Genomic DNA, 17,616 nt, shown 5'->3' on the forward strand with positions numbered 1-17,616 from the left:
ACTCAATTCCTGGCTGCTTATGTGTAAGTAAATAATTTCATCTGCTGTTTGGCAATAAAGAATGCTTTAAATCTCAGCCGTTGCGACTTGTCAGTTTTTCCCTACAGAACCTGTTCGCCCATCATTTGGGTCACAGCAGGGAGTTGGGACAGGGACAGGATGAGGCTATGGTGTTCAGACCCCATGTCTGATGTGCCCCAAGGGGCTCCCTAAAGCCCACACCTGCCAGGTATCTCATCAACCCTTGGAGAGGCAGCGGTGGAGGAGCCTGCTGTGGGTGGTGGGATGAAATAAAGTCTTCATCCTCCCTCCCCAGGACACCAACCCATCCTGTTCTGTGGTCTCTGATAATCTAGACCCAGCCTTGCAAGGCCTGTCCCCCAGGCCTAGCCCCCAACCCCTCCAGCTTGCAGCCTCCCACGTCACCTGCATACCTGTATACTTGCTGACCCCAGCCTCAGCAGCCACATCTCTGAGCGCCAGGATGCCCCGGGAGAGGTCACTGGCCTCAGGGTCCATTTCAATGAGGGCATCGGGGCCCACGTTACCATAGGCATAATTGGCGATGTAGATAGAGTAGCGTCCGGAGCCCTGAGGAGGAAGGGAAGGAGGTGGGTGAGCAGACCCATCCAGGCTCACTGAGGTCTTTCCCGCAGGACCACAGCTCTTTCATGGGGTCAGGTTCTTCTCCCTGGGTCTGGTGTGCACAGCCTTGCTCTGTGCTTGCACAACCCCAGACATGCTTTTCACAGAGGCTACAAAGTGCATGATGCCCCCTGGAGTCCCACAAAAAAGCCACCCTCCTTCTCTTTCTATCCTGTTCCAGAAGAACACATCCCTCTCTCTCCCCCACAGCCACCTTTTTATAGACAATTTTCTAATGTGCCTCCCTCCAGCTGAGCTCTCTCCAGCTGCCAGCTAGGGTAGCTGCTCAATAAATATTTGCTGATTGATTGATCTACCAGTTCCCATTATTCTCAGTCTCTCTCTCCCATTCAGGCTCACTCCAGCCAAGATGACAAGCAAATTCCTGAGACATCTCCCACCCCCCCTTCCCATCCTATACTTCTTCATTCCTCGATTTCAGTAGTACGAGAGGCTCAGAAATGCAGGGGTCCTCCTTTCCTCTTCCCTTCCTTTGTTTTCCTCACATTATAGAAAGAAATATTACACTGCTTCTGCCTTTATAACACTGTCTCAAATATTTTTTTTCCTTTGCATCCTCCTCGTTGCTGTAGTCACTCTCTTCTGTAGTCCGAGACACTGCTCATGAAAGATTCTTTTCTGCCCGTCATTATAATGATGTTATTTCTCCAATGGATGCCTCCTTTCCCCCAGGAGAGCCACACAATTTCTAAAACAGTTTTCTAGCTTTCCTCTCACCCTTTACATCATTTCCCTCTAATTATTCATATAGTAGATCTTTCTTGAGCTCTAACTATGTGCAAGGCACTCTGCTATAAATGAGCTTAAGACAAAGTCTTCATTCTTAGGTTGCTCATAGTTGAGTTAAAAGGCAGGCCATAAACACAAAACAATGCAAGAGAAACAGCTGAGTTCAAGACAACAGGAGTGTGATCTGTCACCCCCTCTTTTCAACCCTCTTGCTCGCTTCTGTTTCTTACTCAGTGGCCCTATGAGCAGAACCCTGTTCCAATTAACTGGGCACTGACAAGATCTCTTCTTTGGGACCATTTTCTTTGTGAAAGCTAATTAAGAGCCACTTGGTGGGTGAGGCCAACGAATGACCTCAGGGTGTCCTGGGAGATTCAGATACTCCAACAATCATACAATTATATATATGATTGAGACGGTGTGTACAGGACTTCCTGGGTGCACAGAAGAGGGGCTCCTATCCCAGAGGAAGGGCACCTAGCCATTGGGAATTCAGAAAAGGTTTTCTAAGAGGAGTCTCAGCCAGGTGAAGTGGAGGGGAAAGAACCTTCCAGGCAGAGATGAGACAGAGAATGATGTATGTAGGGAAATCATAAGCAGTTCGTTCAGTGTCGCTGGAATGTAAAATGAAAGGCAGGGTGTGTCAGGGGACAAAGCTGGAGAGGGTGGCACCGCTATTCCCTGAGGACTTCTATGCCCTTTCTTTTTTGGTTATCTGAGTCTCTGTCCTGCTACCTGGGAAGTAATGCTTTGCAAACCGTTTTATTCATAGGGGTCTCAGGGCCAGCAGCACTGGTGTCATCTGAGATCATGTTAGAACTCTCAGGTCCTACCCTAGACCTGCTGAATCAGAATCGCTTTTTCTTTACTTCATTTTTCTGTAATCCTCATCTGAGGATATGTTTATTGATTTTCAAGAGAGAAGGGGGGTGGGGGGGAGAGAGGGAGAGAAAGGGAGAGAGGGAGAGGAGAGAGAGACACATACATATATCGATGTGAGAGAGAAACATTGATCACTTGCCTCCTGCATGGGCCCTGACCAGGGATCCAACCATCAACCTAGGTATGTGCCCTGACTGGGGATTGAACCCACAATCTTTTGGTGCATGGGATGATGCGCCAACCACCTGGACCATGCAGCTAGGGCAGAATCTTCATTTTCATAAGGCTCCCAGGGGAATCCCTATGCTAAATGGAAGTTTGAGATACACGGTTTTCAACATGGCTTCATGATTAGGGGAGAATTGTGGAAGGTTCTTGCTGATCACAGGAGCTTGGCATATGTGTGTGAAATGATTGGATAGAGAGTGAATGAATGGGGCCAAAGGTGAAAGTACACCATCACTGTAACTGTTTCCGACCCTACCAGCTGTTAGCAATTTCATCAACAAATGGGCAATTAAAGCTAAATAAACTGAAATGCACTCTGTTAAAAATTAGAATATTTATAAATTTCAGTTGTACCTAGTTCCTTACTTCACTGTATTGGGGTGATTAACCTGACAAACATAGGTGTGTGAAAGTTGTAGATGGTGGCAGAAATTCTCACGTGAACTTGACCACAGCCATTCTAGGAGGGTGAGATGGAAGTCACTCCAGGTTTCTGCAGCTTTGGGTCTAGGAAAGTGGGTCTCACCATTTAGCCTAATCCTTGGAGGGCTTGTTAAAATCTAGAAGCTGGGTTCCATCCCCAGACTTTCTGCTTCAGGTCTGGAGTGGGCCCCGAGAATCTGCATTTCTAACAGGCTCCCAGGTGAAGCTGATGCATTGGTCCAGAAACCACACTTTGAGAACCGATGCTCTAGGGCTATTAGCCTGGGTCCTAGCCCAGGCTCTACCCCTAATTGGCTCCTTATCCTTGGGCAGATTCCTCACCCCCTTCAGCTGCATCTCCTCACATGTTAAATGGGAATCATATTCTCCCTTCTTCCTGGCAGGGTTGTTGAGAAGATAAAAAGAGACAGTGCATATGAAAGGTCTTTGAAAGATAAAAAAAATGCTATATAAACATGAGGCATAATCATTATCGATCAGGGGACGCTTCTTGTAAGAGATTGGCTTTGAGTTGGATCCAGAAAGGTGGGTGAATGATGAGGCAGCTGAAGATGAAGGGCAGGCACTGTTCCAGGTTTGGGGCAGAGAACAAACACAGGCTGGAAGGGGAGAGGGAGAGAACGGCCGGCGGTAGCGTTGAGCCATTTATCTGGGCGATGGTCCTCAGACTTCAGCCTGCATCAGAATCACCTGCAGACCTAGTTGAAAACCAAGAGTGCTGGGCCCCACCCCCAGGAATTCTGATCCAATGGGTCTGGAGGGTGGCGGTGGAGTAGGATGGGGCCTGAAAATGGACATTTCTAATCGTGCTGATTCTGCTGGTTGGGGACCTCACTGCAAAAACCACTGACTGGGTAGACTTAAAAGGCCCCAGGTAGGGCTGTGGGGCTGAGGAAGGAGCAGGGTGAACGCTGTGATAGAACTTGTGGTGAGAAATTTGTGACTGATACCAGTTCACTCAGAGGCAGAGGAGTAAAAAGGTCTCTGGTTCATTTTCAGGAGGCAGGACTCAATCTTGGCTATGTGACCAAGGTCAAGTTGCTTCATTGCTCCAAGGCTTATTTTCCATATCTGTAAAATGGGGATAATGACAGCATCTACCTCATAGGCTTGTTATAAGGATTCAATAAGATGATGCTTGTAAACTGCTTAGCTCAGGGCTGGTCATGTTGTTAGTTTAGTAAGTGATAGCTATTATTGTTATGATTGTTCTTGTATTTTCCTACATCACGCTGTATTCCTCTCTCTCAGCTTCCAGACTGGTGTTGACCTCTTCCTACTCCTCCTTCCACAGTTCTCAGGTGCTGGGATGCCAAGGTGGTGGCAGAATCAGAAAAGCCGCCCCTCTGCTGGTGGCAGACGGGCTGAGGCTTGGACTGAGCAGGGACCGAGTGAGCGGCTAAGTGCCCGCCTACTGTGCTGTGTGCCAATTGGTTTTTTTTTTTTTTTTTTTTTTTGCATTTTACATGGTGCCTTTGTCCCGTGGTTAAATGTGTGGGTGTGCAGATGACCTTGTTAGGACGAGAGTGCACCTCTTTGTGATTAACCTTCAGGCCCTCCCACTGGATTCGAGAGGGTTCCCACCTAAGCAGAGTGTAGGAAGCCTTGGTCCTGAAAGACTGAGCCAGGAGGAGACTGGGTAGAGGCCCCAGCAGCAGCCGGGCCTGGCCCCCCTCAGACCCTCCCGTTCTCTGGGGCCGCTCGCGGAGCAGCCTCTCCCTTCCCTCCCATCAGGCAGGAGTCCAGGTGGCACAGATTCAGGTCAGGGCTAAATGTGGCTTCACAGCCCAGCTTGGCTTGTCTTCTCAGAACCAGCTTGTTAAGAAATAAATATTTATACCTGGCACCTGCCTTTCCCAAGGCCTGGAGGCCCCTGCCACGAAGGTTCACGCTGAATCCCCAATCCCCTCTGTGCCACTTCAGTCCTGAAATGAGCCAACACCCTCACCACAGCCCCCAGAATACAGGCCAGAGCTGCTCCGCTCCCATGGAAGCCGGGCAGCAGCTGGGTCCCTGATTTAGTGAGGGCTGTTTTGTAAAGTCAAGAAGGGGGCGGCAGGGGAGCAAGTGACAGGAGGGATAAATCACCTCCACAGCAAGCCTCCAGCTCTGGCTGGGGCTGCTGGGACGCAAGCCCGGTGGAGGCAGCCCCACAGGGCAGATGGCTGCAGGTGCTCCTTCTTCCCCACTTGGCCCTTCCTCCCCACCCTTCTGGTAGGGCGGACTGGCAGGGCAGGAAAGCGTTGATGGAGCTACTGATTAACTAAAGTACTTGGACACTGTGGCCACCTCCCACTCACCCACCCATGAGCCCCTTTGTCATGCTTTCATTTGCTCAGGGGCCCCTCATGGCTCAATGCCTGGCACACAGTAGGTGCTTAATAAATATTAATTGAAAGAACGAATGAGCACAAAGTTCAGAGCTTGAAGATTCTGATTCTGGTCCTAGCCACTAATCGATTCTGGGTCCTCAGGCAAGTCACTGCTGTAAGCTGGGCCTCAGTGACCCTGTCTAGTGGATAACAGCACCTGGCCAGGTTCCTCACTGGTTGCTGGGAGGGCCTTATGGGAGAAATGATGGGAAAGTATATTGTAACTCATCCAGCGAGTCTTGGCTGTTACTCTTTAGCATCTACTAGGTGCAAGGCACCAGGAGCTGCCGAGATGGTGCAGCCTTCAGCTCTGCCCTCAGAAGCTGCACTCTGTCTGGGGACATCTGCCTATTAGCTCCCCTCTGGCTCACACATTGCTGTGTGCCCCTCCTGCCCCAGGCCCTCCATGCACCCCTGAACTCACCGTCCTGTCCACACAGGCCACAGAGCGCCCGGCAAAGAGGCTGGCTACTCCCCGGGCCACGTTGACCTCGTCGCTCAGGATGTCTTCCCACCTGCTATTGCGGAACTTGAACAACTTGTCTGTGTATGTGGCCACCCCTGGAGAAAGGAGGAAAGGGAGGCTGGTGGATACTGGGCCAGAGTGCAGGTAGGTTTCGGGGTACCTGCCACAGAGATTTGGGCCGCAGGTGAATGTGGGTTGTCTGCTCAAGGTGAGCACTCCTTGATGAGTGTAGTTACTCAAGCAGACGAGACTCCTCTGTTTGGAGGTCACTCAGGTATTTTCAGTGGAGAGCAGAGACTCTGAAGCTTATGAAAATGGCCAGCCTGACCTCAGAAACTACGAAAGAAGTGTTACTGCTACCGCGTGTCTGACAGGACCCTCCACAACTGGACTTCACTGTCTGCACGTGTTCCGTCACCATCACCAGGATTGCCAGTATTTCAGCATCCCAGCTCTACCCAGAATGTCTCTTTCTCCAGGGGCTGTCCCCTCCATTCTCTGCAGGACCGGATTTGGGTCTCAAAAGAAACTGGGTGGGTCTCTAAGTCCTAATCAAGGAAGGGGCTGGAAGTTGACCTGTGACAGGAGTGTGACCTCCACCCCCGGGGTACCAGGTGGCAGTAGGGTCAGCACTCAGGCAGCCCTGGGAGGTCCCTAGAGGGTAGTAGTCGTCATCTCTTTGGGGTACTGACCTCTCTGAGAACTGGAGGGAAGCTAAGGCCCTCAGCTCAGGGACTCTGCACCACACAACATGCCATATGGAATCGTAGGAGGTCTGTGGCCTCCTGAAGCTCATTCATGGCCAAGAAGTTTTGTTCTGGGGACATGGTGAGGAACTTCTGGTGGCGGGAGTCCAAGCCCTTCTGAGAACCACTAAAGCAGAGCACCCTCCTCTGCTCTCACTCTTAGTTTATTTCTTGCAAATTTGAGACTCAGAGCCTTCATATATTAGGAGGGATCATATTCAACCCCCAAGAATTTGCACAGGAAACACAGGAGAGGAGCCGCTGAAGGAATCAGGGAAGGTGAGCTCGGGGAAGAGTGGAGTTGGGGACAGAGCCCCTGAACTTGACTCTCTGGCTGGCCCAGGGGAGAGGCAGTGGGCTTAGCCTGAAGACCTCGGAGTTTAGAGTAAATGAGCCCCCGGCTCAGTCTCAGTTCCACTCAGATTCTACTTCTAGGTTTTAGCTGTTGACTTTGGGCAAGTTGCTTAGCATCTCTGAGCCTCAGTTTTCTTATTTGTAAGTGGGGATGACAATGACCGCACTCAAGTTTACTGTGAGGAGTAATAAGTTCGATGATGCACATTACAGGTTTAACACAGCACCCCCCCAACCAAAAAAAAAGGTAGCATTGGACAGAAATAATTATTCCCATTTCAGAGACGAGATGCTCATTAGGTCCTTTTAGGGGCATCATGTCTGCACTGCATGGGCTTGGTGAGAGTCAGCGTGGGATTGAAGGAATGAATGGATGAGAATAAGCGCGTGAGAGTGAGTGTGAATCTGAGAAGGAGTGAGGACCGCGAGAGTACGAGTGAGCGCATGTGAGGGAGTGAGTGTGAGTGTGACAATGAGCGGATGTGTGAAACCGAGTGTGAGCGGGTGAATGTGTATGTGAGGGCAGTCTCGTATAAAGGACCCCTCAGGCGGTTCTGCCCAGGAGAGGACAAAATGGTTTGTTCTGAGTGGCCGCATGTGGGGGCTTCCTGACAGCACAGGGGCCCGTGGAGGCTGGTGTACAGTCTGTGGGGTCTGGAGTTGGTCTTAGGGATGCTCGCCAGACACCAGGGAGCGGACATTGGAGCAGAGCCCTCCTGCCCTGCCTGACCCTCCCTGGCCCTCCCAGGGAAGGAAAGGCCCTTCATAAGCTGAACAGGAAGCAGATCCAGGAGACCGCAGGTGTCTGTTCAGGTGGAGGCCTGGGCCGAGGAGCTGCCGCAGGGCTCTGCGCAGAGCTGCTGTGGCTTGGGAGGGATGCTGCCTGGGGCACCTGAGGAGCCGGTCCAGACAGAGCACAGGCTTTACTCTGACTGAGGAGCTCGGAGCTCGGGGCCCTGGGCCGGTTCTTCCTTTTCTTCCAGCTTTGGTTTCCTCTGTGAGAGTCAGGGATGACAGCTGGGCCCCCTCCCTCACGGCCATTGCTGTGGGAATTACAGGAGAAATCGCACTGCAGTCTGGCCCCAGGTCAGGCACCACTGAATTGCTCGCTGGAAGCTCTGCACCCCCTGAGGTCCACGTCCCTCATTGCAATCCCTAAGCACCAGAGGCTTTTAGATATTTAGATTTCTCCTTCGTACTTTAGAAATGTAACACAGTGCACAGACCGTTTATTACATAACACCCCCAGCAGGGACTGGGGCGGCACCCCATAATTAAATACATCAATGTTTCTGCAGTGAAATATATGAATATTCACACAAAGTGGGATAAATAAAGCCATAAATAGCTCATGTCAGCTCAGGGCAGGTTTTACTATCAATTCATTTTCCCACAAACTTAAAAAAAAAAGGACGTGAGGCTTTCAGAGCGCTTCGGGTTTCAGGACTGCGGAAAGGGCCTGTGGACCCAGGCTGCATCCCCGCAGCTGCACCGAGGCTGTGGCACCTTGTCATCACTCCCTGATGCCCGGGGGGACCTCCGATGGCCCTGCAGGTTGCTTAGGCTCCAGCCTTCACCAACTGCAAGTGACCCTTGCCCTCTGCTGTCAAACCAGGGCCCCTTTGGACTGTCCTTCCAGCTAGTCTGGTCCCCCTGAAATACCAAAGCTGAACTCTCCCAAAGCCTGGGCCAGGTGTGAGAGCAGCTGCCGGTAGCTGGGGCTCTGCATCGCTCTGATGGCACCTCTGCATTCAGTGGGAGAAAGTGCTCAAGACAAGGAGTTTCTGCCTCAGCCAGAGGAGAGGAGAAAACAGGCCCAGGGTGACTCACTCTCTCTCTGTTTGCCTCAACACCTCCAATTCCACCCAAGACTGCATTTCCCAAAGTGTCCTTTCTCTGTGAGCTGCCTGGAGGACAGTCTTCATCATCATTGGAGATTGGGGAAGACCATACCTCACATCATCCTCTCGGAGATTCACAATGGACATCAGTCTATTAAAGCTTTGAAAAGTCCTGCAGTAAATTATCTGTTTAATTTTATTTAATCCAGACTTTCACAAATGAACTTGGCCATGAAACCCCTTTTTGCAGTTCACCTACTAGCATCCTGCAGGACTAATGCTGTTCTTAGCAAATTGCTGTGCTAGGGTGTTGATGTCTGGCTAGGCTCTTGGCTTTGTGGCCAGAGGGGTTAGGGTGTCCAGTGCCGTTAGCCTCTTCCCCCTTTCCAGCCTCCTGGCATCTAGGCTGACCGAGGACACCCAGAAGAATAAACTAATTAAGGTAAAATGTGCTGTAGCGATGCAGAGCCTTGTAGATCATAAATGGGAATGGCAAAATCAATGGCAGCCCTTCTGCAGGGAGAGGCCCGAGGCCTGGGCGACGGAAGGGATGGGAGCCCGTGATTTAGGAAGAGCAAACGCTCTGGCAGCTGCAACCTGGGTAATTAGGTGTGTCAGGAAGACAGATAAACAGCGAGCTGTGCGGGTCGATGGCACTGGCAATAAACACCCAGCACTGGCCCCTGGCCCATGTTAGCACCCAATCCCGCCTCCGGCCCCTTGTAGCTGCACCTTGCCCTGGGGTCCCTCACTGAGTTGGGGTGGGGGTGGGCAGCTGCTGGGGGGAGGAGAGGCTGCTCGTTGCAGGAGAGAGGGACTCTTCTGAGTCCCTGAGGGAAACTCTGAGAGGACGGGGCCTGGGGGAAACAAGAGAGTGTTCTAGGGCAGAGCAGGGGGGCTCTGAAGGCCTCAGCCCTTGTGAGAGGTACCCTGACTTTGGCATCTCGGCCTTAAAGGAGACTTGAAGGCCTAGCAGTCCAGTGGAACTGTGAGGTGGGAAGGCCCGGTGGGTGAGGCTCAGGGGCCTGCGAGGCCCTGCTGAGTGCTCGGTGCTTCGGCAGGCCCCAGGGAAGTGGGCGTCTCCACCCCCGACTCAGAGCGCTCACAGTTCTCTTGACAGCAGGAGGGGTAGATAGGCAGAGGGGATGCCATGGGACGGTAGTAAAATTAGTGCTACTTAATATTTCTACAGGCCTTCTATATGCCAGGTACTTCACATATGAACCCTCACTCATAACCCTTAGCATAACCACACAGGATGGGTACTATTTTCATGCCCATTTTACTTCCTTCAATGAAGGACCTGAGGCACAAGAGACAAGGGGACTTGCCTAAGATGCCACAGCTAGCAGAGCCCCTCAGGGCAGGACAGGCTAGCACATCCTAGAATTGCTAGGAAACTAGGATGGAAGAGGCTACAGTGATTAGGGAGGGCTTCATGATGGAGAAGGCACCTGAAAGGGGACTTGAAGGGTCCGAGTAACAACAGCAGTGAGCTGTTGTTCATAGAGCACTTAGTACAGCCAGGCTTTGCAGGAAGTGTTCCCCTTTACAACTGTCATCCTGACTAAACCCTGTGGCCACCCTGAGAGATAGTGTAACCTCATTTTACTGATGGAGAAATTGAGGGGCGGAGAGGTTAATTGCCCAAGGTCACAGGGCTAGCACATGGTGGAGACAGATTCAAACCCAGGTCTTTCTGGCTCTGAACCCTGTGAAGCCTTGGTTTCTGTGGCTTAGCCAGGCAGAGAGGAGGCGGTGGGGCCCGAGGCAGGCGGGTGGCACACACGAAGGCACAGAGTTTGCCTGGAGAGGAGGGTTTGTGCGGGTGGAGAAGGAGACCCGCAGCAGGGCAGCAGAGACCCACTACTGCCAGGATGGAGGGCGGGCGGCTCATTGGAGGTTTCTGATCTGGGAAGACAAGTGTTTCCAGAAGATCACCCTGGCAGTGAAGTGACTGGTGGGCAAGCAAGGGAGAAAATGAAGTGGGGCGGCTACTTTTGTTGTAGCTCATGCTTGATCCAGGGTGATGACAGTGAGTGTGAGAAAGTGCTGGGTGCAGGAAGGGCAGCGGGATTGGCTGGGTGTGGTGGGTCAGAGCAAGGAAGTGGTCTACAGTGTCGGGGCAGGGACATTGGACCAGCTGGGGGCGGGAGCAGGAGCTTGCCTTCAGACAATTTGCATGTGAGGTGGTCATAGGGTGGCTGAGAAGGTATGTCAAAGAGGTCACTGGCCATAAGGGATGGCAGCGTGCAGAGCCGCGAGGCTGGAGCTGGGGCAGAAGGGAAAGACCAGAGACACAGACTGCGTCCCAGGGAGCAGCTGCATTGGGGTGTAGGAGGAAGAAGAAGGGGCAGAGATGGAGGAGTCACCAGACACATAGAAAAGGAGAAGGTTCTGCATCGAGGGCAGTGATATCATTCAAGTGAACAGCAGTCAATTCACCATCCCCTCATCCCATCCACACTCAGCTCTGTCCCCACTGGGCAACTTGAAGCCACTGGGATAGTGAGTTTGGGCCATAGATGGCTCTTCCTAAGCATCAATGGCCTGAATGCCTCTTCCCCAAGGGGCTGCCCAACCTCAGGGAGATGACCTGACTCATGGCCTGGTGATGGTGGCAAAGAGAAGGGTGAGCAAATGTGTGTGGCAGGGCAGAGGCTCAGCCTCCAACCTCATTCATAAGGCAAAGAGATTACTGCCCAACAGCAGGGTTAGGGAGGTAGCCAGCAACATCCCCAGCCCAGATTGACCTTGGGCAGTACACGAACTTGCATTTTTCTTCTTTGTAACATAGGATAATGAAAATGGCCACCTATTCATCAGGTTGTTGTAAGGATTAAATTAGATAATATGAATAAAATATTTAGAATAATACATGGCCTATGGTAAGTTCAAGAAGTAATAATAATACCACCAGCATCATCACTACCATCACCATCATTGCCACGTTCATCCTCCTCCTCCCCCTCCATCATGGTCATCAAGGGAATTATAGGGCATGGCCACCGAAGGTCCTCGTGAGTCACATCCCAGGAGGCAACTATGACATCAAGTATGAAATGTTTTACAAGACTTAGTCAAGAAAGACCAGCAAAGCAGTGACGGCTCCAGTGGAAGAAAGAACTAGCTCAGGCAGAAGGCATTTTTAAAAAGAATGAACCCAGGTTTTCCTGGGTCCCCCAATATTTCTGACCCGATATTTCCCTTCCATTCCAGGATGAAGAGAAAAAGTTGATGAATCCCTGCCATGTGCTTCCCCACATTAGCTTATCCAGCCTTCTCCATAGCCATAGCAGGAAGATAGAGTCTTCATTTTACAGAGAGAAATTGGGGCTCAGACAGTAAAATCGTTGGCTTAAGGTTGCACAGCTGTTAAGTGGCAATGGTGAACTTCAGATTGTGGTCTGACTGCAAAGCCCCCCTTCTTCCCTCACCCCCACCCCATATTAAAGAACTGGGGTGGGCGCAGATGGAGGGGACTCCTTGGTTTCTAAGGAAACTAGTTCTGTGTTATGAGGAGATGTCCTTTGGGGCCCCAGGGTGATGCTGCTCTGACAGCCTCACCCCATCCTTGCTGCGTATGGGGCCATGTGTGAATGGGGCAGAGTAGGGGTGGGGGCAGGGAGCCTGAGTAGTTCAGGAGCTCATGCCCCCAAGTAGGGCCATGCTGGGTGAGCTGAAAGTCAGGCTTGTGCCTCCAAGGGAAACATGGCTGGGGATCAAGATACCCTAGAACCTAGAAAAAGAGGGCAAGACATGGGCTGTGCATCCCCAGCTTTACCAGGCACAGGAAGTCCTGGACATCCTGTTAAAATGCGATGCTGGTCCAATAGGTCTGGGGCGGGGCCTGAGATTCTATGTATTTATGAGCTTCCAGTTGTTGCCAGTGCTGTAGGCTGCAGAACACACTTTGAGTAGCAAGGTGTAGAGTATCTGGGTGCAGCTGGAACTGGGTCTGGGTGAAGGAGCTGCTGGACAATGGGTGTGCTCACTGTCGAGAGCAGATGGCTCGTCTGCTGTGCAGGCAGAGGAGGCTGGAAGTGCGTCCTGCCCCCAGTTCCCTTTCTTCTCTCTGGCACAGTGACCAACGCCTCCCCTCTGAGAAGTTACAAAAGCCCCTGCTGAAGGCCTAAGTGTAACACAGAGCCCAGAAGCCATCAAAGAAAAGGGTGATAAATCCACGTCCATAAAAATCAAAATTTTCTGCATTGCAAAACCCACCATGTGCGAAGATAAAAGAAAAATGACAAACAAGGGGAAACTACCTGCAACTTGTATTGCAGACAGACGGCTAATTTTTCTAATTTATAATGAAGTGTTACAAATCAATAAGAAAAAATGGGCAAAGGCCATGAGCAGACAAGAGATTCAAATATATAAATATATGCTCAGCCTCACTCACTTTAAGAAAAATGAAAATGAAAACTAAACAGAGGTACCAATATTTCCTATCAGGCTGGAAAATATTTTTAAAAATGATGACATGCTGTGTTGGTGAGAATGCTGGGAAGTGCTCGTTTGCATCGGGGCCGATGGGAATGTAATGGGGAATGTCCCTCTGAAGCACAATTTGGCGATGACAATCGAAAGTGCACAGGTATAGTTCTTTGATGTAACAATTCCATTTCTATGAATTTATAGAGAAACACCCACAATTGTGGAAAATGGCATGTTACCCAAACTTACTGATTTGGTTGCCCTTACTGATTTGTAAGGGCAAAAGACTGCAAAGAACCAAGTGTTCATCAATACAGGACCAATTCAATGAATGGCAAATCCATACAATGGAGAACTATACAGCTGTAAAAAATGAGAGAGCTCTTAGTGTGCTGCCATGAAATGATATCCAAAATTAATTGTTCAATGAAAAAGGGAAGGGGCGGCCCTGTGAGTAGGGCACGGTTCTGTTTGTGTACAAAAGGAGCGAGGTATGTGTGGATTGAAGATAGCAGATTGGCCGTCACTACTCTCCTGAACGGAATAAGTGAAAATGAGATAAACGGTGGGGCTCACAGCTCATGCTGACTCGTCCGGTACCCGTGTTCCTGTGTGACCCCCAGATCACGTGGGCGGAAGAGGTCAGGGCCATGTGCAGCAGCTGGGTGGCCAGCGCACGACTCCTGGGGGATGGGCTCTGACCGGGGGCGGTAGGAGGTTCTGGGTTCCTGGATGTGGAGGGAGGTGCTCTTCACCCTCTTTGTCCTACACACTCTTCTATGTGGTTTTCACCAAGTAGTGTTGCCTGAAATAAACTGGCTTATATTTTTCCAGGTCAATTAAGCCATAAGCTGGTTTCCTGGCCCAGGCCTTCTTGGCATTGTGGTCAGTCTTCCTCTGTTCCCTCTGTCTCACCTACTCTCCAGTTCTTAACCCTTGACTCATGCCCACCTAGGACCACCATCTGGGAGGTGTGTTGTTACACTACGGTCCTTTTCTCTTTCTGCTCCTAGAGTCTCCCTCTCTCCCATGGACTAGGAGGGAGGCATGTGGTCCCTCTGCCCAGGACACTTCTAGAGGTCAGAATCATAACAACTATGGCTTAGAGAGCATTTATTAAGTCCTAGACTCCAGAAGTGTTTTTCACTCATTATCCCAGTTGCTCATTCACATATAGGTATTAAATGTTTACTAAGCGACATGAGAACTCCTTTGGTCTTGGAGATACAGCAGCAAAAATGACAAAGTTTCCATCCCCGTGGGGTTTAAGAGAGGAGTAGCATAGATGAACCACCAACAAACGTATAACATATTTTCAGACAATGGTAAGTGCTATGAAGAGAAGAAAAGTAAGTTTAGGGCATAAGGAGTGATAGGGGTCTGGTTTCAAAGTATTCAGGGAAGATCTCATGTGAGGAGGGGCCTGAATGAAGGTAAGGAGTGAGCCCTCAGAACAGCGGTGAGGAAAGCATTTCAGGTAGAGGAAACAGCATGCACGAAGGCCTCAGGTGGGAACGCCATGAGCAAGAGGAAGAGGCAATGAGGTTAGAAAGGCAACCTGGCTCACATCAGGAGGGGTGTGGTAGGCAATGGTAAAGACTTTGTATAGAGTCTATGGAGCCACTGCAGTTGAGCTTATGAAGTTGATATGGTTTTTCCTACTTTACAGATGAAGGGGTTGAGAAGGAGAGAGGCCCAATATCTTGCCCAAGGTCACCCAGTAAGTAAAGGGCAGATCCCAGGTTGTGTAAACTGACCCCTACAGGACACTGCTGGGACTCAGGGTCTCAGCCCTCTTGCAGGGACTATAAGTGCTGGCATCCCAAAGGCTGGCTGAGAGAGAGGATGGGGACTGTCCTTCCACAGGCCTGTCTGATGCTCTGGACCAGGCCGAAGGAGCCCCCAGTTGCATGCCATGGGCAGGCGGGGCTGGCCGGGGGCTCCTGGAGAGGACCTCGGGTTTCCCGCAGTGCAATGGCTGAGTGTCATGCCAGCTGGACCCAGGGAAGTGCTGACACAGCACAAATGCCCCGGCTCCACACCCCGCCCACTGTCGATGAATCAATTGAATCACTCAACTGAAAAATTAACTCAAACCCACAGACATCCCTCAACCACAGAAGGTCACTGGGAGGTGCATGCCTGGGGCTGAGGCTGCCGGGTACCCTCGTCCTTGCCCCAGCCCTCGGGGTTCAGCTCCAGCCTCTCTGAGGGGGACACTTGGGCCCTCAAACCCAAGCCCAGGACCTTCTGGAAGGCTCCATATAGCCCATCTCCCCTCGTCTGTCCTCTGTTGGCAAAATTCCTTTCAGGCGTAATGGTTCATGTCTTGTCAGTTCTTCCTAGATTTATTTATTCAAGATTTAATTGTGTTGTTAGGGTGCTCAAGGTCTGACTGGGCCAGAGGGATGCGGAAAATGACCAACACAGGGATTCACGAAATGACCAACACAGGTATTTTGCCCTCAAGTTGCTTAGAGTCCACAGGGCTGGAGAAGGGATTCAGATACCTAGAGAAATGTAAGGTCAGGCTGGGGATAGAGTGTAAACACAAGGGCAGGATTTTTCTTTGTTCCCTTCACTGGGGCACCCTCAGTGTCTAGCATAATGCCTGGCACACAGCAGGTGCTCAGTAAATATTTGTCCAATGAATGAGCACATTGGTGAATGAAAGGGGCTCTGGTTAGGCTGAGCATGGAACTAACGTGACTCTGGGGCAGTGGTCCCCCATCTTGACTGCACAGGGGAATCACCTGGAGATCTGACAACTGGGTCACATCCCAGAAGTTCAGACTGAGCTGCAGTGGGGTGCACCTTGGAAACTGGGAGTGCTAAAGCTCCCCAGGAGAGTCTAGTGTGCAGCCTTGGCTGTGTGCCACTGCTCTAGGACTCACAATGAGAGTGGGAGGGGCTGCTGCTTCAGAGACACTGGGCAGCTCCCATCCCAGGTGCTCTGTGCTCAGTGAGTAGGGCGGAGAGTCTGCCCTTCCTCTGGCGCCTTGCCTGCAGGGCCCATGTTGAACACCCCCCTTCCTTCCAGAGTGCTCCCTGTTTCTGGTTCCCTGCCCTCCGGTACCTTCCTGAGGACTCGCCCCTTCCTCAGCCGTCCCTTGCTGCTGCTCCCCTCCTGACCTTGCCCCACATTAAAGGGTTGATCAGCCCATCAATTAATTGTGTCCTAATCCAATCTTGGCTTGGTTGGAGAGAGGGCAGTAAATCCAGCTGGGTAATCATGTCCTGATATTTGTGTAGGGATAATTACTATCTCTCAGGCTTCACTTGGTGGCAAGATGAGATGAAAACCCATAAAACACCACGCGGGGCTGTGGCTCATTGTTTCTTGGCTGCACAAGGCTGGCTGCCAGCCAGCCAGCCCTGCCCGCTCCTGCCCCTGGCACTGGCCCCAACCTTGTCCCTTCCCGTTTGTGCAACTGGCAGGGCTCAACATCAGGGGCAGTCTAGGGACTGGATCCTGGCGTGGGCTCAACAAGAAGTAAGGGCAACATTATGGGCCCTGGGGAGGGCTGGGGTGTGTGGTAGAGGGAGAGGAAGGGAAGATGGTCCTTATAGTCAGGTAATCACCCGCCACCAGGAGGTTAGGATAGTGAAGACACAGGTGTGAGGAACAAGGTGTCATCCAGACCAACCCACGAGGCTGTTGCCATCTGGAAGAGTCCAGTGCACATCCAAGTTGGCCTTACAGGGACGCAAGGTCCTGCATCCTTCAGGAGGACGCCCTAGCCTGGGACTTCCCTGCAGATGTTTTGGGCCCCACAGGAGAAGACTTCATGCTAGTGGGCCGAGGTCAGGCCTGAAAGAATGTGGGAGTTAGGGGCTGGGGACCACCTGCAGCCCCCACGAACAAAGCCCCCCAACGCGTGAAACACTGAACGCCCAATATGAGCCAGGCTCTCCGCTTAGCCCAGAAAACACAGGATTGAGTAAGACCATAGAGTGTTTTGATTAAAAGGATGAAGCTGGAGACAGACGCCTGGTTTTGAGTTCTGATACTTACAAGTAGTGTGGCCTTGGGCAAGTCGTGTGATCTCTTTATGCCTTAGTCTCTTTACCTATAAAGTGAGATATACTAGTACCTACCTAATCGAACTTCCATGAGGCTTTAATGAGATAATTATTATAAAGTGCTTAGACCACAGCCTGGCACACAGTAGTGCTATTTAAGTACTATCTGTTGTCATTATTGTTACGATTATTTAGCCTTTCGTAGGCACTTTCATATTTATGATCTCATTAAATATAATGACAAATTAAGTGAGGGAGGCGAGGAAGGCTGGACATCATTTTCCTTCCTCCTTTCCTTGGTGTGTGGGACCACGCTACTCAAAGTGTGGTCCCTGGACCGACAACATCATCATAGCCCAAGAGTGTATGAGCAATGCAGGATCTTGGGCCCCACCCAAAACGGCCGAATCAGAATCCGCATTTAC

The 17,616-nt window shown here is 51.1% G+C and overlaps 1 protein-coding gene across 1 annotated transcript in view; it reads right to left on the reverse strand.

Moving 5' to 3' along the window:
- CRTAC1 (cartilage acidic protein 1) overlaps nucleotides 1-17,616 on the reverse strand; it is a 134,309-nt gene that overhangs the window by 35,975 nt on the left and 80,718 nt on the right. Inside the window, exons 4-5 of the mRNA XM_054581322.1 lie at nucleotides 5,746-5,882; nucleotides 435-591 (exon numbers count right to left, since the gene is read on the reverse strand). Coding sequence (XP_054437297.1) covers nucleotides 435-591; nucleotides 5,746-5,882 — 294 coding nt within the window. The remainder of the gene's footprint in view (nucleotides 1-434; nucleotides 592-5,745; nucleotides 5,883-17,616) is intronic.

Source organism: Pteronotus mesoamericanus, unplaced genomic scaffold, assembly GCF_021234165.1.
Source record: "Pteronotus mesoamericanus isolate MK-2021 breed Mesoamerican mustached bat unplaced genomic scaffold, CSHL_Meso_final contig_657, whole genome shotgun sequence".
Taxonomy (NCBI): Eukaryota; Metazoa; Chordata; class Mammalia; order Chiroptera; family Mormoopidae; genus Pteronotus; species Pteronotus mesoamericanus.